The sequence below is a fragment of the Anthonomus grandis genome, chromosome 7 (genome assembly GCF_022605725.1).
Source record: "Anthonomus grandis grandis chromosome 7, icAntGran1.3, whole genome shotgun sequence".
Taxonomy (NCBI): domain Eukaryota; kingdom Metazoa; phylum Arthropoda; class Insecta; order Coleoptera; family Curculionidae; genus Anthonomus; species Anthonomus grandis.
Window position 1 is genome coordinate 16,937,378 of NC_065552.1, and position 27,892 is coordinate 16,965,269.

The 27,892-nt window shown below is 30.3% G+C and overlaps 3 protein-coding genes across 4 annotated transcripts in view; 1 reads left to right on the forward strand and 2 right to left on the reverse strand.

Moving 5' to 3' along the window:
- The first annotated feature begins 211 nt into the window (after nucleotides 1–211).
- On the forward strand, nucleotides 212–9,746 carry LOC126738767 (uncharacterized). The gene is made up of 6 exons (XM_050444201.1): nucleotides 212–506; nucleotides 1,392–2,245; nucleotides 3,629–3,797; nucleotides 8,521–8,725; nucleotides 8,798–9,153; nucleotides 9,215–9,746. The coding sequence occupies exons 1-6, from the start codon at nucleotides 495–497 to the stop codon at nucleotides 9,659–9,661; spliced, it is 2,043 nt and encodes a 680-aa protein (XP_050300158.1). The 5' UTR covers nucleotides 212–494; the 3' UTR covers nucleotides 9,662–9,746.
- Nucleotides 3,109–4,065, reverse strand: LOC126738188 (uncharacterized). Its single transcript, XM_050443401.1, has 2 exons — nucleotides 3,518–4,065; nucleotides 3,109–3,458 (listed from the first exon to the last, which is right to left on the reverse strand). Exons 1-2 carry the CDS (start codon nucleotides 3,938–3,940, stop codon nucleotides 3,204–3,206), a joined length of 678 nt encoding a protein of 225 aa, XP_050299358.1. The 5' UTR covers nucleotides 3,941–4,065; the 3' UTR covers nucleotides 3,109–3,203.
- Nucleotides 9,747–12,301: 2,555 nt separating the features above from the next.
- LOC126738179 (uncharacterized) overlaps nucleotides 12,302–27,892 on the reverse strand; it is a 56,730-nt gene continuing 41,139 nt past the window's right edge. For both annotated transcript variants that reach the window (XM_050443382.1, XM_050443381.1), the window contains exons 2-6: nucleotides 20,011–20,191; nucleotides 18,882–18,986; nucleotides 17,561–17,689; nucleotides 15,193–15,438; nucleotides 12,302–13,610 (exon numbers count right to left, since the gene is read on the reverse strand). In XM_050443382.1, coding sequence (XP_050299339.1) covers nucleotides 13,408–13,610; nucleotides 15,193–15,438; nucleotides 17,561–17,689; nucleotides 18,882–18,986; nucleotides 20,011–20,191 — 864 coding nt within the window. In that variant the 3' untranslated portion in view covers nucleotides 12,302–13,407. The remainder of the gene's footprint in view (nucleotides 13,611–15,192; nucleotides 15,439–17,560; nucleotides 17,690–18,881; nucleotides 18,987–20,010; nucleotides 20,192–27,892) is intronic.

Consider the following 27,892-nt stretch of genomic DNA (forward strand, 5'->3'; position numbering starts at 1 on the left):
GATTTTATGGTTGCTAGGATGAATTATAAATCTAGAAGGATTTTTTTATAAATGAATTTGTAGATCATTAGTATTAGTGTGTAAGTATTTTATATATAAAAATATAATGTAATTTGTAATTATTTTGTTACCATACTTTTGACGGGCGACTGAATCAAATGATTTTACTTATTTTGATCAATTAAAAAGTTATAACAATAAAATAATAGATACATATAATTATAATATCCTGTATAAAATTAAATCTTCAATTACACCTACGATGCGAACAGTCTAGTTTAAAGTTATGCTCTCCATATGATGTATTCTTTGACGTTACACGTTACATCAACATGTATAATATATTAAACCACGAAAGTTGTTCATCCTTTAACCCTGTAACTGGAGCACCTGCTAAAAAATGACCACCTCCTCTGTTTCTTCATCTTTGATGTATCGTATATATACACAGATTTCTTTTGGAAGATCGCAGCAGTACTCTTGTATTATTCACAATGAAAATCAGTGTAAGTACAATTTTACTATATGTGTATATAAGGTAAAACTATTCAAATTTTCAAATTTTATATTATTGTTTGAACAACAATATATAAGTTTTAAGTTTTATAACAATAAGTTTTTCTATCATTTATCTTCAAAAATAATACATTTATCGCGAACTTAAACGATCAATATATCATATATTTTAATAATTATAAAAATTATTGATGCATTTATTAAATTTCTCTTAAAATCTGTTAAAAAGGGTTAATCTTTCTAGTTAAAAATAGTTAATATAAAATAAATAGTTTACTTGTGTTAAAAGAATCTTACGAAAAATTTTAGAGCCTGTGTACATTATGTTTGAATTAAGTTATTGAAATTTACCAATTCTTACCTATAATAGACGATATCATGAATCATTTTGATATACAGGGTATCAAAAACTCGAGGGTGACTGGGATTGTAATTGTAACTGGGTTTACTATTGAGATCTCGTAAACCATAAAATATAATAAGTTGATTAAATTTATGCAAAGTTGCATAATTTAATAAACTAAGATACCGTTTGAAAATTTTAAAAACTTTGGAGATAAAGTAAGTACTTAAACAAAATAAATTACAATTTTTTAACGTTATAATGGTGGTTAATTTTATATGACGTCTCTTTTGGCGAAAATCATCTTTTTTTCCTTATATCCGCTACAGTAGATTACAATAATGCTTTTAATAACTGTTCTTAGAATTTTAGTTTTTTTTGGAATATATTCAAAAATATTCGGATTCTCTTTTAGAAAGCATTGTAAAATTTAAAGCAGGCAATAAGTCTTTCATAATTTAACCGCTCTAAAAGATATTTTTGTTTAAGTTTTCTACAACGCTTAGATTTCTTAAAAATTTTCTATTTTTAGATAATTCTGGTTACCGTAGCGATCAACTGCGTTTTCGCAGGTGACACCAAATTCTCCGAAAAGAAGACCACTAAGCGTGGTGTCTTTGGTGAATCACTCGGATTCAACAGCGGAGAATTGCGAGGAAGTAGTTATGGAGATAGTTACACAAGCAGCTATTCATCTGGCTTAGGTTTAGGTTCATTCTCTTCCGGTCTTAAAAATGGCATCATAGGACATGGAGGTAATGAAATTGGCTTCGGATCTATCGGAACTGGCCTAGGATCTAGCGGCATTAGCCTTGGATCCAATGATATTAGCTTAGGATCTGGTGGAGTTGGAGTTAGTTTGAGAACAGGAAATATTAATTTGGGGGCACAAGTACAACGTACTATAACAATCACCAACAGAGTGGGCGTGCCTATACCTCAGCCGTACCCAGTTCCGGTTCCAGTAGATCGTCCCTATGCAGTTGAAGTACCAAGACCAGTACCTGTTCCAGTTGAAAAACCATACCCAGTCCATATAGATAGGCCGATACCTTATCCTGTGAAAGTTCCTATTAAAGTAGCAGTACCAGTACCTGTAAAAGTAACTGTACCACATCCAGTACCTGTCGAGGTACCTAAGCCTGTAGCCGTCCCTGTTCATACTCCTGTAATTGTAAGAAAACCCATACCTGTTTATATTGGCGATAGTGGTTCATCTTTTAAAGGCTCGCTAGGAGGTTATACAGGAGGATTTTCTGGAAGCTACTCTTCTCGAGGTTACTCTTTAGGTAGCTACTCTACTGGAGACTATAGTGGACTTTCATTAGGATATGGGTATGATCTTGGCTCTGGATGGAAAGCCTCTGGTTGGAATAAGAAGAGTTGGTAAAAATTGTTACTCTTAAGTACGTATATATCATAATGCTTTCCTTTTATTTCTTTTATGTTATTGTTGACAAAAAAAATGCGGCCATTATGTGATATTATGTAAATAATCCTAAGATATAATATAGAGATATTTAGCGTTAGATTTAGTGCACTTTTATTTTTATTAAATAAATAAATATTAAAACTGAACATGTTTTTTTTCGGTTATAAGTTGACCCAATATTCGAGCTATAGGAAATTTTCAGTTCTCGTACGATTTACTAGTTACTAGCATCGAACAAAAACATAGGTTACTAGCCAGAAATCGAAGGCTAACAAAAACACAAATATAGAGAATTTCGGGATGCCGTGTTAATGGGAAGAAATTCTCTGGCCCTCTTCTAAAGGTGCGTTAATTTGAACTAATTTTGTCATTATAAGCCATAAGTCTATTGACAACCCATTAAACCAATCAGATTTAAAACGAAAGCGTCGTCGAATTCAGCGCCAAATTGGAATCCAATTATGCGCAGGAAATTTGAATTCTGAAGAAACTTACATGTCACAGCCTACAGGTATTTCACTCGACTAAAACTGGTTGTTATTAATACTTGTTCTTTCCCATACATTTCCTTTTTATATTTCTGAAATTACAAAAAATATAAAGAGAATTAGCACAAAAAAAAACTATTTTTCCGAAAATCGATCGAAAAAAAGAAATAATAACATTTTTGACAACATATTTGAAAGAAAAAGTCAATATTTCCTCCAACTTGATTGTTGCCTGGCAACCGAAAATAACAGTAAGGAAATATTCATTTCTGTACTGTAAGGAAATGTTATTTCCATACAGTAAACTTTAGAACATAAATGCGAACAGGCTTTTTCCTAAACAATTTTATTTTTAAAACTTTCAGCACAAACAAGGTTAACATTATATTTTAAAATTATTACTTATTATTTGTTATATTTACTGTTATTTGACAATTAGTACAAGTATTGAAAACTGGAAGAACTTGGGAACTAATAGCATTGTTTTGTTGAATATTTTCCAAACTAATAATTTTATTTGTATGACAATAACTATTACTATAAATGATCTTGATGTATTGGTTTTTGAATCCGGTATGGTAACTAAAAGTTTAGATAGTAGGTCTTGTATATCTTGTACAGTCATTTTAACCAGCTCGTCCATTCTGCAAGCTCCGGAAATTCCAAATATTACAGCTACCTACAACAATAAATAAGCATGTAAAGAATCCAAATATAATTTGAAGTTTTGTAAGTTACCTTAATCATTAAATATTCCTTATCTGGAGCTTCCTGAATAAATTTGTTTATTTCTTCTTTAGTTAAAATCTTGGATTTTTTTGGCTTATAGGCATGTGCTTGTTGTTTCAGGAATGCCCGAAGTTTTGAATATTCAGATATATCCACATCATGTCTAATTGCAAGGGTTGCCTTCAGCATTGAACATTTGGCCCATAAAGTTGAAGAATTCATCTTGGAACCAAGCTCCAAGAAGTATGCCATTACAACATTTTGCGAGAAAGAAGTTACATTTTTATTCGTACGGTAGTCCATGAAGCGGTTGTATGCATAGTTATACTTATTTCTAGATTTTATTGGTAACAATTCCAATGATGCAGCATTCACTGCCTCCGTGAGTTCTGGGAGGGTTTCAGAAATGGAACAGTCATCATCACTCATCATTTTACACGTTACTTTGGCTTTTTAAAACGTTAAAAAATCAACACTTTGGAAAGACGCCACAAATAAACTTTTCACTCGTCAAGTTTGACAATTTAAAATTATGTACTTCGTTTCCGTAGTTATAAAACAATGTTTCATGACTTCTTTTATTTAAGGGAAAAATAATAATATTGATTTAAAATTTTTAACATGATTAGTAATAATTTACCGTAATTTTAATGATTCCCGATTTTCGGAAAAATAGTATGTAGACCTCGTAGGAAAAGCCACATTCCCGGACTCCGTATGGCCAGTCTCGGCTTGCGCCTCGACTGGCAATTTTTACGATCGCCCGGGAATGTTAAGCTTTTCCTACTAGGTATACAATATACTATTCCCTTTACCGGCCATCGGGGCAATAAGCCGATAAGTAATAAGTGGAGTTGCGTTCAGTCGAGACTAAAGCCTAATAAAGAATGACATTTTGCGATTCAACTCGACTGCTGCCACTGAACTATACTCCTGGAACCGCAAGGTATACCTATGGCTCTCGTTATCTAAAAATGGCAATATCTAAAATTGAACAAAAAAATAAGGATTGTATGCATGACAAACAGAAGCAGAGAACCTTACTGAGTTGTGCAATATGAAATTTTTTTATATTGCAACGAAGTTTACATATATATTTCACTAAAGTACCAATGATACCAAATGTTTTTTTAGATAAGCTGAACTCAAGATATAGGATGCAGCAAGGGAAAAGAGTTGTTTTTGACTTACTTCTCTGCAAGCGTCACCGAAAAATCTTCGCAAATTATTATATATATTTTTCCCTTTAAATTTTTTTAAAATATATGTTGAATAATTTTTGGGAATTATTATAAAACTATTGATTTAAGTAAAATTAACTTATACTAATTAGCTTTTAGAGATACTATACTATCTCTTCTAGGAGTGAGTTAACCGCAAAGTTTATTTCTCTCTGTCTGTATAATATCTTTTATCAAAAAAGATATCTTTTATTTTACACTATCAAAAATTTAAGTATCAATGAAATATCAAACAGATTAATTTATAACAGCTGTAACATATTAATAGAACTGCGTAACTTTACTTAACATGAGAACCTATGAGCTAAAAAGTAGAAAAGTATTAAAAACAGAAAGCATAACTATTAACATAATCACTGCAATAAAACTTAGCAAACGAGCTGATAGCATCCAAATATGATACTCATTCTTAATTAATTTCAAATGAATAATTTATTAGTTAATCTAAGCCTCTAGGCTCAAAAAATATGGTATTTTTATGCAGTAATTTAAATAGTGAAAGTAGCGTTTTGAAATTATTTTAGAAAAAATCCCACCCAAGAAGTATTTTAGTATAAAAACATAAAACTCGAGAATTTTTATCAGTCTTCCTAGTATTTTGATAGATTCAATAATTTTTGTTTGGGTAACATGAAGACCATAGTAAGTATAACATTAATTATATATTATGTTAATTAACGAACAGAATAAGTGTATGCTTGTTTATAATTAATTTTAAAAATATTAAAATCCCATTTAAAAAGTACTTAATGCAGCATTGTTTGCCAATAGGTTTTAGTTGTTTATGTTCGGTAGAGGAAAAATTAGTTCTAAATGAAGTTCTTATTTGAAATTCTTTAATATTATTTTATTACTCTAAGAAGTATTAAAACGACCATTCCAGAGCACAAATGCAGTTTTGTTAAGCTTATTAAAATAATGAAGGACTATGGATTATTATTATTATAAGAAATAGGTTTATTTAGTAAATTCATTTTAAGCAGTACAAGCTTCACAGTTTAACAATATTCTAGGGAAAAAATTACAATTAATTTATGATATCCTTAAAATCCTATTCACATTTTAAAAGTATTTAACGTTAGCAAAAATTAATGAACTTGCATATATAAGAAGAAAAAATCCTATCTTATATGTACTCAAAATGAATTAATTTACTGCTAAACTAATATAAATTTTAACCATAAAAATTTCCTGAAATATATAGGGTCTACCAATAAGAATGATATAAGTTTAAATTGCTAAAAAATAAAAACGAATTGGTTAATTTCTATGATTGATATTTCATGTTGTAGTTTATTATGTAACATTATGTTTTAAACAAAATATCATTAAGATGCCCGCCTCAGCTACGGCGGCAGACGTTTAGACGATGAACCCAATTTCCAATCAATTTTTCTAACAAGTTGGGCTGAATTTCGCGAATAACCCTAGTTAACTTTCAACTCATTGATGGTTTGAGGATTATTAGAATACACCTTCGACTTCACATATCCCCAAAGAAAAAAGTCCAGGGGAGTAAGATCACAGGACCTTGGTGGCCAGTTGATATTGCCATGTCGCGAAATTATTCGATCTTCAAAACGATCTCTTAATAAATTAATTGTGGCTCGGGCGGTGTGTGATGTTGCTCCGTCCTGTTGAAACCAATTCTTTTCGAAGTCTCCACCATCAATTGCAGGCCAAAGGAAGTTTGTTATCATGTCGCGGTAGCGCTCTCCGTTGACTGTCACAGTACGCCCCCTTGCATCCTCAAAAACGTATGGACCGATATTCCACCGACATGCAAGCCACACCACACAGTCACTTTTAACGGGTGTAGTGACACCTGCACTGTTTTTTGGGGAATGTTCTGACACCAGAAGCGGCAATTTTGCGTATTGACAACGCCACTAAGACAAAAATGGGCTTCATCTGAAAAGATGATTTGTTTCCCAAAATCGGCATTTTGTTTCAACTGCAACAGGGCCCAGTCGGTAAACGTTCTTCGCAAACCATGGTCAGCAGGCTTCAATTCTTGAGTTAGAACCATCTTATATGGATGTAGGCCTAAGTCTTTCTTCAAAATGCGCCACAGAGACATTGGTGAAATGCTTAATTGCTGAGAACGGCGCAAAATGACCACTCTCTTGCAGCGGCGATATTTTCAGCGGTCCTTGCACTTTTTTGTCGCGTTGGTGGCTTATTATCCAGAAGAGTGTACTCCCGTTCAAACTTATTAATTGTGCGCCTTATTGCAAGCTTAGAAGGCCGTCCACGATGGCCAAAATCTTGTCTAAGAGCACGATAACAGGCTCTAACCGATTGCGCATTTTCGTAATACCTTTTCACGATAGCTATACGTTGCTTTTGACTTAAACGATTCATGATGAAATGTCAAAGTATACTTAACACAACTGAGGCTTGATCCGCGTTTTGACACATACCATTTTGCGTACATGGCCCACTAAACTTCTATCACTTCTATTGGTAGACCCATTATTAATTAAGAAATACCAGTCAACCTATACAACAGTAAATTTTTAAACAAAGACAATACAAAACATACAAAAAATAGTACTATACATCTTTATCCAATATAATAAAAGTTGCACATGGTCAAAATATAAGTATAGTAATTAACTATTGGAAGATTATGATTCCCATTCTATGAATTGTACGTAGTTGTGAGATGGGCTTACTGGAATTACTTTTTAATAAAGACACATACTTTTTAATAAAGAAGGAAGAGTCATTATTTTATATTTTTTTGAAGAAACTGTTCTTGGGTTATTGCTTGAATTCTTAAATAACAAGAATCATAGATTTGATTCCGTGAACATATAAGTCACAAATGTGTGACATTTTATTTGGGTTTTTATATATTACAACATAGACTTTAGAGCACAAAAGTAGCGAGAGCAAAGAGCACAACTGGAATATGTTTAAAACGTAGAAAAAAAAGTACAAAGTTTTGAACTCTTCTAAATTTATAAATCTACGACAGTTACTTACTATAAGAACTAACACCATATTGACGTTATTACACACTATTTCCACCCGATTCACAAATGCTGACTTAATGTTAAAGCAAACATCTAAATCAACTTTGCAGAAAGTTTAATCTGAATAAAATAATTTTTTTCTCGTAAAAGTGAGCTCATTCCAAGCTAAAAACTTTTAGCACTCCTGAAGACCTTATATATTTATAAGAGCAATAACTTTTTATAAACATACTTATTTACCTGATCAACACAACAAAACTAAGTTGCATTGTTGAAAGAAAAAAAAACTGCGAGGGTTACAGAGTCTGTTAGAAAATAACATTTATTTAAAATTAAATTTAAATTTTTTTCGGCGGTAGAATAAATGAATTAATGAAAAGAGTAAACCTTTAAATAGTTTTAAATAATACCCAGCTATAAAATATCGCTGAGAACAGCTTAACTTATCAATCGGCTGTTCGAAAATACTTGTCCAACATAATAAAACACTTAATTTATTTCACGGTCAATATTTATTTTAATATTACTTTGTTATATCGATAATATAACCTTTACAATAATAAATAAAAAAGAGAAACATTTTCCTCTTTTGTTTCATTCATTAAAACTAGCAAGGGTATTTTTCCGCTATTATCAAGGCTACATTTAAAAGTCTTACTTAGGTTACAGTACATAAATGATTACATTTTTAAGATTATTATTTATTTTTTTATAACATAACTTATATAAACTTTTTTTATCTATAACAAAACTGATAATCTGCTAAAAATTAATCACCTTCTAAAAACAGGCGTTTGTTCTTCTCCTATGTCTGTCCACTTCGTGGGCGGAAACCAGTAAAAAAATAAAACGTGGGATTCTTCGTGAAAACCATTTGGCATCTGGAGACATAGCAGTTGGCGACGGACACTTGGACATTCCTCCAGTGTCTTCGTTACCCCTTGAAGGTGGACTATCAACTGGTGGAGGATTTGCAACTTCTAGTGCTATTGCAGGTTAATAAGCCTTTACTTAGTTTATTAAGTTAATTCTTTAACATGAAATTTAAAGCCTATGTTACATTTTAGGCTCAACTTCTTTTAAAACTGCGGGCGGCGTCACAACATCATTTGAAGGAGCAGATTTGCCATCAGGAAGTGCTTTGAATGCTGGCCCTTTTGATGGGGCGGCTTTTGGCGCTGATAAAGGATTGGGAATTGGTCCAGCTTTAGAAACAGGTTTTGGGGGAGTGATTGGAAGTCCATTGGGAGGTGGTGTAAATGCCCCAGCTCCTGGTCCACTTGGAGGTCCTGACCTACACGCCAATGTTAATCATTACCATTTAGGACATGCTGTTCAACGCCACATATCTGTCTTGCATAAGATTGGTATACCAGTTCCACAGCCCTATCAAGTACCAGTAGAAAGGCGCATTCCAGTTAAGGTAAATATATATATTTATCGTATTTTTTAAATAAATTTTAGCCATTATTTTATTTCTTAAGGTGCCAACCCCAGTAGATATTCCAGTAGATCGTCCTTATGAAGTTCGAGTGCCAAGACCATATCCAGTGAAAGTCTATAAAGATGTTCCCGTCAAAGTTGATCAGCCCATTCCAATACCAGTAAAGGTGCCGGTTCACATTAATGTCCCACATCCAGTTAAAGTTGAACAACCTGTGCCAGTACCTTATCACATTATCAAAAAAGTACCTATAGCTATCCCACATCCAATTATAGTAAAGAAAAAGGTTCCTGTTGCAATTCATGCACATGTTGAGCCAGTACATATTCATACACAAGTAGATGTTCATCATGATCATCTTGTTGGTAATCATGTAAGTCATGACTTGGGTCACCATATTAGTCAAGGCTTTAGCCATGATGATCACGATTACTTTGACCATCATCATAGTCATCAAATTATTGAAGGACATCATGGATGGGACTAAAGTATTTTTTTCGTGATTGTTGTTGTCTAGTCGGTAGGTTAAGTCGTATGTAAATATATAAATAAATAATAGATATTTTTGTTGATTAAGTCGTATTATTGAAAATGTTTAACAGAACAATTATATTTTTCTCTTTCTAAAAATGATAATAACTGAAAAATATATGTAAAAGATGAGATAATTCAGATAAAAAAATAAACTAGTTTAACAAAGGGCTAATAATTTTCATATTTTTTATGTTGAGAAATTCGTTGTTATATTAAATAAGTTAAATAACTAAAAATGAAATATATTTAGTCCTCTTCAAATAGTTATCGGACCTCAAACTCCGTAAAGTCTGTCTGCTATCATAAAAGCTTGAAATTCTGGATGTAGCATTTCAAGATTCTCTAAACAGTTATTTAAAAAAAATAAAATAAAACTCTATATATTATCTACTAATTTAAAAAAACCCATCAAAATCTATTTCAACTGCTATATTACTATTCCATAAATAAAGTCTACGTCATACTATTCCAAAATAAGTATTTATTGTAAATAGGCATGAAATGTCATAATCAAAAATGATATTATGAATATTTGATAATTAGTGCATTAAATAAAAGTTTTGATCTAGTTGTTTATTACTCATGGACAATGTGACCAAAGACATAAGCACATGTTTAGAATTAGTGTATGTGTTAAGTAACTTAGTAAGTATTCTACAATTTCATAATTCTATCTCTATTTTTTATGTCACCTGTCAAGAGAAAAAAAATGTCCGTATATGTTTTTGAACTGTTTGTAATATAGTTTAGAGTTTGATGATGTCAAGAACACTTGCCGAAATGTATCACTCCTGAAATTAGAGGATTAGCATTTTATTTGTGGAGAAAAGTCTTCCCCTACTAACATTTCAATATTACATTGACTCCACTTCAGAATGGACTTTTTCCTTAATATTCCGTTCTCTTCTCATCACTATTCGAGCGGGAGATTCGCCAGTGCTTTCATGGATGGCCGATCGATAAACTAGCAGAAAGAAATGAAGAAACCTATCCGCGCGTCTTTTGTGGCTTGAGACTACTTTGATCAAATCTATTAACGGTCCTTTTTATTTATTCCACCATGCCATGGACGATAATGACTGCGGGTGTAATGCAGTAGTTCTTGTCTTCTTGGTTGCAAGTGTCTCACGGAGGTTCTGAAATAAACTGAATTCAAAATTTCGTCCTTGATCTAAATGTAGCTCCAAACGTAAACCAAGTTGGTAGATTCATTCTTTTATTAAGTCATCGGCGATAGTAGAGGTTTCGTGGTTTGGTAGCAGGTACGACTCAACACATTTGCTGAAGCAGTCGATCACCACCACGATATACTTATTCCCTGCTTCTGATTCGGGAAACAAACCAGCAACATCAATAGCAATCCTTTCAAAGAGAATCTCTGTCTGTTGTACTAACGCATCAAAACCTTCTGCTTTCCTTGCGTTCCATTACTTACTGCACATCCAACGCATGTTCTGCACCAGTCCCTTATGTCTGCCTTGATATTGACCCAGTAAAATCTTTCCCTGACTTTTTTTAGGGTACTTGTTACTCCAAGGTATCGTCCTGATATACCCGCATGGATTTCCTTTAGTACTTCCAAAATCCGACATTTATAGGCACGATTTGCCTTTCAAGGATACCCCTGATTTTTAGTCCCAGTGTTTCAGCTGCGTGTGGAAGACATATTTCAGGTGTGACTGGCCATAACGCATCTCCAAATGCCTTACACACTTCTTGTTCTTTTGGGAAATTCTTTGCAGGATAGTAGCAGCATCTTCTCTCAATTGTTTCGTTTGCATTTAAAAAAATTAGAGCAATAATCCACAAAACTAAACCAATGTAAAATCTTTGAGTTGTTACCATTTATTATGTGATTATTTTCCAAAAAATCCATTAACACATCCGCCAGCATAGGTGATAAATTCCTTCCTATGGCTAGACCGTCAGGAGGCTGGCATACCTTGAATTAACTTATATTGTAGAGAAGAAATCTTGAGAAAATAGAATTTTAGCTCATCGATTGTAGATAACACAGGTCATGTTCAATCACGTTCCTGCTTATCTCAATAGTTTCTTACTTAGTAAAGGTTAGTTACGCCGAAGGAGAATAAAAAAGAGTTTGAGGTGAACTTTTTTGACTCTGTTAACCGTCAATAGAATTCTTAATGCCATATCTAGGGGTAAGGTTAGAAAATTGTTTTGGAACTGTAAGAACGAAATCAGATAAAAAATTATCAGGAGTGTTGGTGAAACCAACATTTAACTGTGTTAATGTTATAAAGGCCAAATAGGCGAGGTATAGAAGGATTACTAGAATTAGGATAGGATGAAGCATTATTTCGTCCAAAAAGGTTATTATATTTTTTTATGGTAGAAGATGTATGATAGATTGTTGCTAGCAATTTTAAGTTTTAAGCTTTTTCAATACCTTATAGTCCAATGCACATTCAGAGAAATTAACTTTATTAAGATCTTTTGTAGAAATTTGCTTAATGAGTACGTGCAGTTCAACTGATAGATCAAGCAGATCATGAGATAATAATTTTTACATAGAAGTACTTAAGACCCAATCTCCGCTTGTAAAAAGCATAGGTAGGATTAAAACTCTCTCTAAGAGCGAAACATTTATTAGTCTTGTAGTTCAAGTGATTGCATCTATATTGGCCGCACATATAAAGCTTTAAAAACTCGCATTAAGGAACATTCTAACAGGCCATCATCGTCTGCTTTTGGAGAACACGTCTTCAACCCATTAATTTTATGTTTTTAAAAGTATTGAAAATATTGTATAGAGTGTAGCAACTTTGTTATGGCTCTAACTCAAAGAAATATATTTTCCTGTAGTCCCTTGACAAAGTTATTCATTTCCATGTTACTTTTAATTAGTACTGAAGATGATGTAAAGGGCGAAAACGCTTTGCCTGCATTGAACAATATAGCAAATATTCTAAATTTAAAAATGATTAGAAAAGAATTAGTTCACCTTCGGCCATTGGTAATAATATTACAGTTATTTATAATATAATAATTACATAATATTTACATTTACTATTTCATATAACCTAAACTAAGCTTAAAAGGGTATCAAAGGCAAGCACAGCTAAGCATAATCTAAATTCAAAATTTCATCGAATTAGGAATTATTTTAAGTAGTTATTGATCTCTATACAAAGTAAAAAAAAAATAAAAAGAATATTTTTTTTATAAAATTCACAAACTGGACTAACTTACTTTTATGACTTGGAACTATTTTACACATGTGAAACATCAGTAATAATACAGCCCTCATCAGGTTTCAAAATTTAGCATAAAATAAGAAACATTCATTTATAATAATTCAACTAAATTAAGATTTGTTGTATAAGAATTTTAAATCGCCCACTTTATGAACAATTAATATTAAAAAAATAATTAGCCGATTTTATCACGTATTAATTTATTACAAAACTCAGAATAACATAATGTGAATTAAAATTGAGCTAAAGAAGTTTAAATTAACCAGATAAAATTAAAATATTTAACCTGTCATTAGTGTAAGATAAAATATATTATTCGGTTTTGGTTTTTGATATAAACATAAAAGATTATAAAAAATATGTAAGTTAGAACTGATTTTATGTAAGTATTTTAAATACAAAATATAAATATTTTACTTAGGGTTTACTTTAGAAAATATAATAATATATATAAAAATGTTATTGTTTATATGATCAGTATTTATAAATAAGTCACACTTTGGGCAGGTAACCTAGGAATAGGAGTTCCAAACCCTGGTTGTGGTAACTGACTAATATGGCCAGCTTCTACTCTTAATTCATTCTGAGTGGCAGTCGCGTAGTTCATCCTTGTTTTCAATGGTCGAATTCTGTTGGATGGTGAACCGAATCCTGATTGTGCTAACCGTTCATATCCATTTTGATCTAAAAGTAAAAAAGTATAAAAATCTCTTTTTTTATATCTACGTTGTTCTATAGATTTATTATTTTCGAAAATATAAAATGTTTTACGATATGAATCAAAATATTTAAACAGTTGGGATTTCGTGAATTCAAGTCTTGTCCAAAATTCACTAAAGATTCATATCAATTATTAATAAATTTTCATAAGTTAGTACAATCGAAAAAGCAAAGGGTGCTTTGCTTTTTGTATGACACTCTCATCCAATTTTTTCCTTTATGACTTCAATATTTAAAAAAAAATCTAATTAAATTTATAATTCCGCAGTTACTTTACTTTTGATTACCAAAGTATTTAAATATTCACGCGAATGTACCTCTATTAACCAATCTGACACTTTTTTCTTAAAACTAATAACAATTGTACAACATTTAATATCATATTGTACATTTTATTATATATTCTTGAGTTAGGTATTTATAGCTTCTCTGCACGCATTTTTTTTTTAAATTTTGAAGCTATTACTTTGTTTATAGATCTCAGACTATAGTTTGTTTTACTAGAAACTAAACTTTCTTGGGGTTTCCTAAATGATCTTAAAACCATTCTATAACAAAAAAGCTGTCTAATATACATAACACCACTATATAACTTATAACTTATTCAAAAGAAAAAGCATACATTTATTAAATATCACTTTAAGTATCCATTTTTTAATTATTTCTAGATATTTAACTTGTTCAACTTACACCTTTTCCCAACTAATTATTCCAAAGATCAAATGCGCCTGTATCAGTGAAAAATATAATTAATATTTTTAATTGATTAATTCACAAGAAGTATTTCAAATCTTTAAATTTTGGCGTGATACAAACCTTTTGAACAATATATTTGATGTGATGGTCTCAACGGAGATTGCTATCTATAATAATTTCTTATTCTTTAATAGTTCATAGCTTTTATAGCACGTATTACGCACTATTTTGACTTTGAAGTATTTCAGTAATTTTTTTTTATTAATATTTTTTTAAATTAATTAATAATTCCATTAAGTTCATTAGTGTGTGAAACAAGATATAAATTTATTAGATGGTGAATTTTTGTGTAAAGCTTGTTGAAAGTGTGATTTTTGTGATGATGCTTCAGATTATTCTACATATATTTGAGAGATATACATTAATAAGGCTTTAAAAGACATTTATCTTAATATTTTTTAATGTTAACAAATGAATGATAAAGATCTAATAATTACTAAAGGCAAATCTTTCGTTTCTTATTTCATAATATTTTCATTAAGCATTGTCGCTATTAAATTATAAAGTATTTGTTTTCTCTCGAAATATAATATAGTTTTAGCACAAACATTAGTATCAAGGAAAATAAAGTTGGTGCTATTTTTTTAAAACTTACTTTATCCTTATTTTATTACTTTAAAGAAATAATTTATAGGTACTAAACATTTGTATAGACTTTGTAGAGGTTATTACTAATTTTGGAATTTTTTCAGATTTGTACAAATGAAATAATAACTATTTAGTTCAAATAATATTTCCTAATAAGTGTATAAATTCATTTTATATAAATATAATATCATATGAAAATTACCCCAAGCAACTTGTGGTTGCGAAATGCTAGGTGAAAACAAAGGTTGTTGAAAACCATATCCATTGGGACTTAGCTGTCCAGATAAATCTGCTCTAGGAATTGGTGCTGGCTGTTGACTAGGAGTAGCTGCTGGTACAAGATTAGGACTTGCAGCTAGAGGAGGATACAAGGGTGATCTTCCATTGGGCCTTGGTTGCTGTCGTTGGTCTGAGTAGCCTATTCCGCCTGAACCAAGTGCAAAAGCGCCTAAAATAGTAGTTATATTAAATGCATTCATTTTTCCTATTTAACTTTTTTTTTATAAATATATTACTAATTTGTAAAATATACAGTATTTCTAATTTCAAAACAAAATACCCAAACTATATGTATACTATTTTTCTTTAAGCCTGCGGACCATAAGGGTATTTAAAAAGTTTATAAGGCCCCACTTGAAAATATTAATGATTTAGGTAATCGAATTGCTGCAAAATGTAAAGCTATAAGCGGAAAATCTCTTGCTAGTTCGTTAGGAATTTCATAATAGGCTTTATTATTATCTTGTACTGGCATACATTTTAAGCACTTTATAAAATACATTCTTTAAGTAAACTATTTAACTAAACTGAATAAACCATTTATTTTTAACACACCTGTTTATATTAATTATAACCCTACTAAGTTAAATTTTTTTGACAGTTGAGCAGCAGACTGTATTTATTTTTGTGATTTGTGACTCACATTTTTATTTATGCTTTACGCTATATTAATTGAATGTGGGGTCAAGTAAAACACAGGTCTTTTGTACCACATCAATATTATATACATCTTTTTTAATATATGTCTTTTTATAAATTTATTTTGATTAATTTATTCTAGTATGTTTTTAATAATATGGTTCTACGCGTATATAATTTATTGCATAATATAATAGAGAATAGCTTTTATAGATATTTAATGCATTCATTTCACAACGAACCATTCTCACATCCAGCTAACCTCACTTTGATATGTCAAATAGGAACCCCCATAGTGTGACATATCATACACGCAGTACGCAGTATTAAAATGTCTTTGTAACAGTGCCAAAGAAAAATTAAATCGGTTGATGTAATAGCGAATAATGAGCTAAAATATCTAGTAATAATGAATATTTTATCGATGTCATTTCAGTTTTATAGACTTTGCCTTTTAAATACCCCCAAAGAAAAAAATCTTGTGGTGTTTACCCTGGCGATGGTACGGGTCATTTAATTGCACTACGCCCGCCAATCCACATTCCTGGAAACTGTTTATTAAGCCATTCTCGAACTGTCAAAGAGCATATGAGCTCCATCTTATTGGAAATACTTTATTAATTATTTTCGTTTAGTATTAAAATACGATTTTTAACCACTTGGTTTTCCGAAAATTCGACGATTGGAGGATATATTGTATTTTCGAGGGAGTCTAAATAAATTTGTCCACGTAAATTTTCCTCCAAAAAAAAGGGCTTTTTCTAACTTGCATCAATTTTTTTGGCGAAGTAAGATGATAAACTGTTTGCATTTAAAATAATAAGTGACACTATGAGGCAACCATTTGACCTACAAAATTTTTAAGTTGATAAAATGTCTTTTATTACCACACATTTTTGCTTACTATTTGCTGATATATCAATCGGTTTAATTAGACAGCAGATTTTATGCCCTTTAAAATAATGTATCACACTTAGGAAAACGATTTCAAATACGAAAGTTGGAGGCGATAAAATATTAATTATTCCCAGACATTTTTGGTTACTATTTGCTGGTACGTAAACTGATTTAATTTTTTTTAAAGAGACATTTTATTGGTGCTTATATGTCACACGATGGGGGTTCTCATTTGACATTTCAAAGTGAGGTTAGCTGGAGGTGAGGAGCTAAGTGAAAGAACTTCTCAAATATAAAATTAAACGTCTCCCTGTATCTAGTTTGACCTGTTTTTTTAAGAATTTATTAAGGGTGATTTTTAAATGCAAGCACTGCATATTATTTCTTTTAATTAAAATAGAACTAGTTTTTCTTCCTTATTATTCCTATTATCTAGATTAGATCTGATTCTTGCATATCTTTTAAAAAAAAATATTATCTTTAGAATTCTCTTTGTAGTGCTTTTATTACAATTATAATAGAAAATAGATATTCTTTTGAATATCATGCTATACCAACTACCTTATATTAAATTAAATAGTCTAAATTTTTACATTGCATTTTTAATTTTTAAAACTTGTTTGTATTACCTTATTAAAAATAATTTTAAATCGATTAGTGGAAGAGCAACTTTATATAGCTAGGTACGTATTTTTATTATCAATAACTACATATATATTAGTATAGGCACAAAAGTGTAAATTATGTATTATTACCGTTTCCTAAATGTACAACTCCCAAAGCTCCAGATCCTAAAAATACTGCTCCATTATTAGAAGGTACATTAGCAGCCGCTGCATTGACTGGTACAGCTGGAGGAGGTAAGAAAGGAATAACAGCAGTTCCTAAAATTCGAAAATCTAGACAGTTGTTTGTAAGAATTTCATTTAGCGTAAAGAGATTAATTTTGTCGTATGATCCAGATATAAAGCAAAAACATAGTCATTATGTAGGTATGCTGGACATCATATTTAGCACTTAATAAATAATGTATCACTAGAGCCTTCAATCAATTATCTTTAGTTGCAACTTATTGCAAAAGTATGAACATGGTTTAGGTCAATCATAATCATTTTTTTTTACCTAATCTGAAGAGCCTGGGTATGTATACTTATATTTTTAATTACGAATATCTTCAACGTACCTCAAATACCAATTTAAAAAAAAATATCAAAATTGTTACTATAATTAAATAAAATTAACTAAATTAAATAAGTCTCTTTTGAAAATATGCAACTACTATTGTAGCAATTGTAATAATTCAGAAAAAGGTTGCCGGAATTGAACCAAAGATAATACTACTACGGGTAGTAGTAGTAGTATTATCTTGGATTGAACTTAAAACCTTTTTTGTTTATGTATATATTTATTTTCATTTAAAGATTAACGTTTTATATTGATGTTTGATATGCAACATCTTACATACTACAAGTTCAAACACTTAAAAATGCAAATAGCAGTATATTTATTTTTTTTAGGTACTAATTATTAGTGTTTCAGTATTTTTTTTATTGGCAGTATCAAGTATCAAAAATCTTAAACTATGTAAAAAATTATAAGAAAATAATTATTTATCTAAACTTCTTATATTTTTTTTTATATATTTTTTTACATATAACATCAAATTGATGAATGACTGACAAATGGAGTCTTTTACCAGTGGTTAATTTTTTTTGGTCAATTTTACTATATTCTGAAAACATATTTTACAAAAATCAAATTTTTTAACCTTTAAAAGCAAAAAATTTATATTAAATATTTTTTTAAAATTTAACAAATATTTATAGATTACTGCAAAGTATAATAGAGTTAATAAGTTCATACTTTGCAGGGCAGTATAACTTTTAAGTTTTCAAAACAATATCAATGAAAGAAATATATACATATTATATTTAAAACTAACTTAAACAAACCGACAATGGTAATAAAACGTATGTGTTTAGTTTTCTTAAAGAGCTGAAAAAAAGAACTATAGAACAAAAATTATATTTGCTCTTCGATAAATAGAAACTAATTTAATGTTTTTAAATTTATTACCTGTAGGTTGTTGTGGCATGGGATCGGAAGCTTCTTGTACAGGCTTTTCAATAGAATTCGATAAAGCCACAGGTGCTATATTTAATTTTGATACAGGTAGTTGACCTAGAGATAAATAAGCGTTATTTTTTTTTAAATACAGGTTATACTAAATTATTGCATAAGGAGCTCAATATCTGTGACATATAGGTTGGTGAACTGAGTCAATCACTGATGGGCAAAGTTCTTTTATTTTCAAATTAGTGAATTATCTTAAATCGAAGCTTTAATTTAATTTACAACATATAATATTTCGATCAAATGGGACAGGTATTGTAATATATGCAATACTTATTTTACTTCATTTTATGATTTTAGATGACAAGTAAGAGTCCCTAGTTTTTATCACTTTTCTAGCAGCGTTCATAGTTTTTCGTAATTTTATTGACTATATTATAATCTATAGAGGTTTTCACCGAAAAACCAAATAACATAAATAGCAAGAAACTTATATAGGAAATCATAATTTTCGGTCTTCTTAAAAAATTTGATTACGTGCAACGTATTATATCTTTTTAACTTAGGACCCAGGAATAGTTTTAATGTTTTTATACTTCTTTTTTATAAAAGGCTAAAGCTAATATGTGACAGTAGAAAGTAGCGTAGATAGCAAACAGCAATGCGACACATCTCTTCACTTAAATAACCGGTTAGGAGATTGTTTAAAATTTGTAAGATCATACCAAATAAGGTTAAATAGATTTCATACTTTTGTTTCCATCCTTTTGTTTCCATCCAAGGTTTTAAGGATATTTAGAACAAGCTATGACTTTCTACTACGCTTTATTTCACTTAGATTCACTATACTTCTATCAAACGTATAAGTCTTTTAAGTTATTGCGTACGTATTAATTCATAGAACATAATTATTCTGGGGCTCTCGTCTTTACAACAATTAAAACATTATTTTTGTGCAATATACCGCGATATCTCCTGAATTTCATAATTTTAATTTAATATTTAAATAATAAAAAATCCTTTATTTTGAATAAGAAATTGCTCCCGTGACGGTATTATACTTATTTCACATTTTTATTCTCAAATATCCTACTAGCATTAGTATCTTTATTTTAATTGTAAAAATGGTTACCTTCAGGAAATGGTAAAAATGAATCAATGCCTAAAGAATATAAAGATGACCCTGCTGTAGGTAAATTCAAAGTAGCATCTGTTAAAGAATATGAGCTCGATATGGAGCCTCGTCTTGCTCGTTCCTGAGGTTGCTTAGCCGCATGTCCAAGAATAATAAAGACTGACAAAGTCAATAAAATCTGAAAAAAAAAGTAAGTCTATAAATTGAATTTATTGAAGTAAAATATTATCGATTAAATAAACTACCCAGGTAATTTCTAAATTAATTATTAAAATATGACCGGATAATCAAAACAATTAAGTGGATACAGTAGTTTTAAATATACCTACTTGCCTATTTTTTTTTAAACCTGTTAATAATATCATCTATAATAGTTTCTATATCAACTGCAATGAATATATAAATAATTGAAATAACGGCAATTCGTCAATAACGGTCTCTTAACTTATATATTACTTAGCTGTTAAGTACTTTAAAATAGTTTTTCTATTAAATGTAATTTATTATGTTAAATCCAAAAACATGTGAATATTTAGGAAAATATTTCAGTATAACATAACTATGTTCACTAAGTATATGTTTTCTTGGAACGTAACTATGTTCTAAAAAATTATTAGTAAAGAAATAGTCCATACTTGCAGTGGAGTCGTAGATTAAGATAAAAATATAAAAATCATGCAGTCTCCCTCCAATTATTTATTAAACATTAGGTTCTTTAAGACTCCTGACATGTTTCGGACACAGTGGTGTCCATCATTAGGATACTAAAAAGAAATAGTTCTGAATAAAAAAACAAAGACAGACACACAAAAAAAATTAAAATTGATATAAGGCACACTTACAAAGCCTAAATATTGGTATCAGATATACGCCCCAGGGTTTGATTCCATGTTAAAAAACCCTCTATTTATTATTTTTTTTATTTTATAACTCTTATTTTTATTTATTTACATTCTGTTGTTGAGAAGGACCGAATAGTATCCTAAAAATCCTACTTAACTCAAAGGTAGGTGACATCTATGGGAAAAGTTCTAAAAGTACCATGATATCTGATGGTGCATTACTAAATTTTTTTTGTGAAAGCAAGAGCAAAACAGAAGGTTCATAAAGAACACATTATATGGCGCGATTAACATAATGATTAGTACGTTGTGAAGAAGGAAAGAAACGGATTAGTACAGTTAATTAAATATTTCAGAAGATGCACAACCTTATGGACGAAAATGTACCTTCAAAGGTTTCCAACAACGGGATGGCGACACCGTCGCGTCGGTCCAAGTAGTGAACCCGACAATTTCTCCAAAGGCGTGTGCCGACAGTCACTATCCGCCTGCCTGCCTGCTTTGCCATAGAGTAATTAAAAGTATGAGAGGGTTCAATCAACACCCACTCAAAGACAAGGCCTTAGTGCTTGGCGCGTGACGTCATCGATGTGGGCCACCGATTTTTAAAAACCAAGGGATTTCATATGCTAATATCTCAATATTTGGCTTATTTTAAAAAATGCTAGGAATAAAATAGAGTTCAGGAAACATTCAAAGGTATGTTTTAGTTCTGGTTGAATGTCAGGTTAAATATTATGGTTTAATACCTATTAAATGCAGACTCCCAACTCCCCTACATCTGCCCCAAAATTCAACATATGTATTTAGGTATTTATAATAATTTTTTTATATCATCCAGTATTAAAAAATGTTATTATATACACATAAATGCATATATTGAACTATTCCACACCTTGTCATAATTAAGAAATTTTCAAAAAAACTGTCATCAGGAATGTCATATTAATTAGAATTATTTAAAGTAAATCAATTGGATAAATAACTAAATTAATTACCTAGGATACTACCTACATAGTCTTTAGATTCAAATATATATTTTATATGTTTTTTTAAGTAGAATATTTAAAGTTAAAATAAACTTGATAAAGAACTATTATATTTTAATTAGTAGTGTTAGTGGTTGGTATATTATATAGCCTACTTCGTTAGGGTATCCAGTTTTCTTTTTTTAATTGTTTTTTTTTAGTTGATCATTATTCTTAGTGCAATAATTTTTTAAAAATGTATTGGATATACTTTTAATAATTATCTTTAAAACATCTGTTGCATTATGACTCGTGCATCCATCAAAATGTAATACATGTAATACAGTCTCGGTAGCAGTATTTGGATTTAAGTCACAGTCGGGGTTGTCATTATTGGTAACATTTTCCTCCAAAGGCAGTGTAATAATAGTAAGGTCTATTGCTTCAAGTATTGCATATAAATCATCTAAACTATGAGAAGTATATGGAGTTTTAAATTTTTCATGTTAAAACACAAACTGGCTTGCTATATAAAAAAGTTTCAACATTTAAATTAAAATTAAAAACAATTGCCCAATTAATGCATGGACCAGGTGTGTATTCAAGTTTAAAAATTGTTAGCTCTTTGCTGTCTTGAGACTCACTGTGAGCAGTAAACCAATCTTTTGGTAGTTTAAAAGCAGAAAATTTTTCTGTAAACTCTTCAAAACTGTCAAAATTATTTTGTTTCTCATGCTCACCAAAGTCAATTTTGCTTAATTCAAGGGCTTTTGCATGATCATCTTTATCACTTTAGGTCCGTTTTTATAGTTTCCTTTACAACCCGAAACACAACACTTTTAAGGCATATTTACACTCTGGTATTAACTACAAGCCGAACTCGAAGAAAAACATTAAATTAAACACGAACTAAAGTATTAAAGTCTGATATAAACAAATAAAACCGCGGCGCCGTTAACGCGCATAACATACACGTTTCGCGGAAATAAACAGTTCCATTTTAGAAAAAAACACAAAAATGAGCCAATGTTTACTGCGGATCTCGCAGAAATACCGGCAACCACAGAACATAAATATAAACAACCTAACGGCTAACCTCTCGTTTCATCAGGTGGCACAACTAGTAGGTGCGTCGTTGTCAGATTTATATAGAAAGAACTCCTATTGGCAAGTAACAAGGTATTAGATAAAATTTGAAAAAATGGAAGTTTAAATTATAAAAAGAGAAATAAGGATGCACTCTTTTTAACTAAATTGTAAAGTAAAAGCAGTTAAAGATATAGGTAGATTTAATTATTTTAAGATAGTAAAAGAGCATCCTAACGTTCACGGCAATCTGCAAACTCTGGCAGCGTTTACGGCAGCCTTCCGTGGACGAACAACGGCAGCGTCAACAGCGGAATTCACCTGAAAATCAACCCGAAGTGCATGGTCCAAACGCGTGACGTCACGAGCAAATTTTTTTTGAGCGCTTTGTCCTAGTGATGCGAAGAGTCCGGATTAATCGTCCGTTCAATCCGAATATCAAATTATTCCGAATCAATCCGGATATCTAAATCGTCCGGACAAATAACCCGGCAATATCGTCGCGTCGCCTTGTGTAAACCTATTGCTTTATCTATCCTTATTGTACTCATTTAGTAACATAAGAGACAATATAAGAACGCCCAAACTTTTTAAGGGTCGCCTGACCTCAGAAGTTTTTTGTAAACAAAGCATTTATGTAGTGATATTTTACATCGTTTAAAATACATACATAATTGAATACATACAAAATTAGCTATTTTAGTTTTAACATCATGTAGAAATGCGTAAAAACGAAATGTCTAATGGGTTGCATAATGCATACCTTATATTCGAAAAACAGCTATAAAAAACGTTTATCGGACCGGTCGAGCATCGAGCCCGAAACAAGGCATAATTTGCCGAACGGGCGAGACATCGAGCGGATGAATTAATCCGGATGAAAAAACCGAATTTTCAATTCATCCGAATCAATGCTGTCCGGATATTGAGTTAATCCGGATTTTTACAACACTACTTTGTCCTTTTATAGAGGTGTTATTGATTCAATCCCATAGTGACAAGTAGGCATTATCTTTACCCTAAACTCGATTGCAGCGTACGGTTGCGGTCTAACCGAACTAAAATAATTGACATTTGTCACAGTCGGTAAAATAGTCTACTGTAATACCGATCCGTCATAGAAATGAAAGGCAGGCTATTCAAAATTTTAGAATGGCGCGAAATTTAAAATTATTGACCCATTAAATCAATTTTTAACAGCGTAAAGGCTGTGAATCTCGATCACAAACTCTAAAAAATTATGAAATAGTGCAAGTGTATTAATTTAATTTTTGAAGAGGCTAAGAGTGATAATGTTTGTAATTTAAGTTTATTTTATACATTTTTTAATTGAATACCTTAGTGTTTTGACATTAAATTCATCAAATTTGCTTTTAAGCTGTTAAGTTAATGCATTTAGGCCCTTAAAAAAAATAAATTGTTAATTGCACTTTTTCATTGATTTTTAGAGAATGTGAATGAGATTTTACAGCCCAATACGCTATCAAAAAAGATTTAATGGGTCAATTACGTAAGACAATATTTTAGAGATTAAGTATAATATATTTAGTCCTATTTTGAGAATTAAATGCTCGATACTAACAATGTTAATTTCACTGTTATCAACAAATTAACAAGGGTAGGGGTAGAATTTAAGTCAATTGTAAAGTATTGCTGCTTTAGCACAACACTGTCCATGGTATGTATTTTGCTTTTTACATTTTACATTTTGAGGATATGATACAAAAATTACAATTTATCAAATTTATAAATTAATTATTTATAGACATAAGAACTATATTTCTCAAAAATATGCCCTAAAAATTTTACGTTTACTACCTAGTTTTTTGTACAGAAGGTACCCGAAAATGATAGGGGCGTGGTAATATATAAAAACTAACCCTGTAAATAAATTAATTTTTATGGAGAGTATGATATTAAAAATTAGTTGACACTGATGTATACCCTAAATTCTAGATGTCATCGGTCCTTTTTCTTAAATATTCAAAGATAATCCCTGGATGTTACTCCCATCTTATCGAGGTGAGGTACCTCCTTGAGTAGTGACCTGGTAGAATGGAAGTTGTTTCACTTATTATGCTTTTGGTACTTCCTAGCAGCAAAGCACTGATGATACCTTTCGTCAGACCTAGTAAAAAAAGTTTAAAAAAACTATGTTAAAAAAAACTACTATATACAATATAGGTTGAATGACCATTGGCCTAGCATAATTATGTTCATTCTGAACATTATATTTTGCTGGATTATGACAGCAGGTAATAAAGTTAATGTATCTTCCCAAGGTACTTGTGCCTCAACCAGTACTGGGCCATTTTGAATAATACTTGGGCCAGCAATTGGGAGAGCACACAAGTGTGTATAGTACTAGTAAATGAAATATCATCAAAATGGTCTTGACATAAATAACACCTTGTTGAGGTTGGGCTTAAACCAAGTATTTTAAACCATTCGGACCTCCTAATAATGTCACTTTCAGGAAATTTAAAGAAAATTTTATTTTTGTATGAATCTTCAATAGGACAATAGTATGTATTAGAACAAGTAGGTGCCTTGCATTTAAAAATTAATTTTCCTGGTGATGACATTATTAGGGCAGTTTTAAAATGGTAAACAACAATTTTAGGTGACCTACAACATGGCGAAAACTATTTGATAAAAAAAATTGCACTTACCCCATCCTAGGGATCTGAAACCACACAATAAAACAACAAAAAAGCTTCTACCTATATGATGAAATTACACTTTAATGACTTTAAGCTACATTTTTAACTATTTTTTGTTGAGAAAAAAACAAAAGAACACACCCAATGGACGCCCAAATAAAAAGGAATAACCAATGGCGACGATCGATGATGCTGCGAAGGTGGGTGATGGCAAGGTCCGAAAGAAAATCGATAATCTAATGACAATTATGACAGAAGTTGGCCCTCGATGCCGTCTAACCGAACTAAATTTCTTAGGTTAAGTTTTAAAACTTGATGATCAGTTACCTTTCAAACACTCTTTTAATATTCAAAAGATTATTTAATTTTTTTGTGGACATTTTGAATAATGAAACATTAATTTATTTTCTTTAGTAGGGTGGTTAAAAGCTGCTTCTCTTGCATAATACTTGTATATACAGATGCTGGCAACAAATCAAAATAAGCGTTGTTAATAAAGGACTTCATAATAAAAAGAAACAAAAACAATAATGTAAATTTCTTTAAATCTCAGGTTCTAAATCAAATACCGTTTGAGTGGATTCAAACCTGTGGAAATGTGAATATTTTTTTGATGGGGAACACGCTTAAAAACACACACTAAAAAATAATAGATATGCGAAAATAATTTTTTGAAAAATGATATTTACGTAAGAACATACCAAACTAAACTACTAAAAGGAAATGTTGTAGGGAAATGTGGTATCTTGAAATGGTTCATATATAATTTTTTTTTTTCACTAAATAGAGAGGCGTTCTACATTTATTATAGAATTTTCACTAAACATGTTGTTATAAATAATTATTTAATTTAACCTGATAATACAAGCTATTTTGTTTCAATTATTCTTTTAGATACATTTCGCCTTCACGGAGCAGTGCCGTTCGTTTAATTAGTTTTAAAAAAGAAGTTTTAAAAATCGTAATAATATCAATTAGGTATTATTTTTTAGGTAGGTTATTTCTGATCTAATTTGATTTGAAAAAATATAGGCTTACAAAAGCAAATTTAAAACTATGTAATTGAGTATTAGATTAGTACCTCAGACCTAGTTTTATAAAGAATGAATTATACTTATTCCAGTTAATTAAGATAGTTGAAGATTTATTGATCGTGCATGAATTGTTTAAAGTAACTCAGATTTAAGTTTTTATTTTTTGAAAATTTGGTCTTAATTATTTTAGCTCAACTGAAGTATTCAAAAATAGTAAAAAAAATATTTACTGTATTTAAGGATTTATTTAAGTCTTTTATTCAGTTATGGTTTTACTTGAATATTTGACAAACTCCTTCCATTGTTAATATGTTTATACAATTTTAAACCATTGTAAGTGTGCCTTATATTAATTTTATGTTTTTTTTTCTGTGTCTGTTTGTCTTTTGTTTTTTTGTTCAGAACTATTTCGTTTTAGTATTCCCCGATGATGGACTCCACTCTGTTCGACAAATGTCGAAAATTTAAATAAACTAAATGTTTAATATATAGGTAGAGGGAGACTGTAGGATTTTGATATTACCTTAAAAAATTATTGTATTATTCCCGATAAATATTACTGTTTGGCAAGAGGTGCATAACTGCTTATTCACGTGGTAGTAAAATATGGTAGAGAAATTACAGTAGTCCAATAAAATTTAAGATTTAGGCGATAATTATTAGATGATCTTTTAAGAAAAAGTGAAATTCAAATACAACTTGGGATAACTCTCGAACCCTTAGAATAAAAACACTATTAAATAAATTATAAATATAACATAAGGTTTTCAAGAGAAACATTGACACTTGCTGTCAAATTGAACCCAATTCAAATAAACTCAGCAACACACTCTTATTTCAAGAATATTTTTAATCTCAGTGTATAATATATTTACCTGACTCACGCTGTCTATCATTGAATTGTTTTCAAGATAAACCACAAAACTGATTGAACTTTTACGTAAAGTGTTAAAACTTTAACGTTGTTAACAACCAAATAAAAGTAAATAAAATAGTATAAAACCACTAGCAGAGTAAATAATTATGAATTAACTTTTGGTATGAAGATTATTATTATATTTAGCGCTATTTTTTAAGCTTATTTTTAAGGTCGTAATGAGTAACTTCTATATCTGAAATATATAGTTCTCATACTTCTTCTATATTTAAACATTCTGTAGACCTAAAATATAACGTTTTTACAATTATTTAAAAAATTATAAATATGTCGGTTTAATATTATCATAATTATGTATTTAAGATATACAAGTACTTTGAACTTTTTCGATAATTTTTTTAATCTTTTA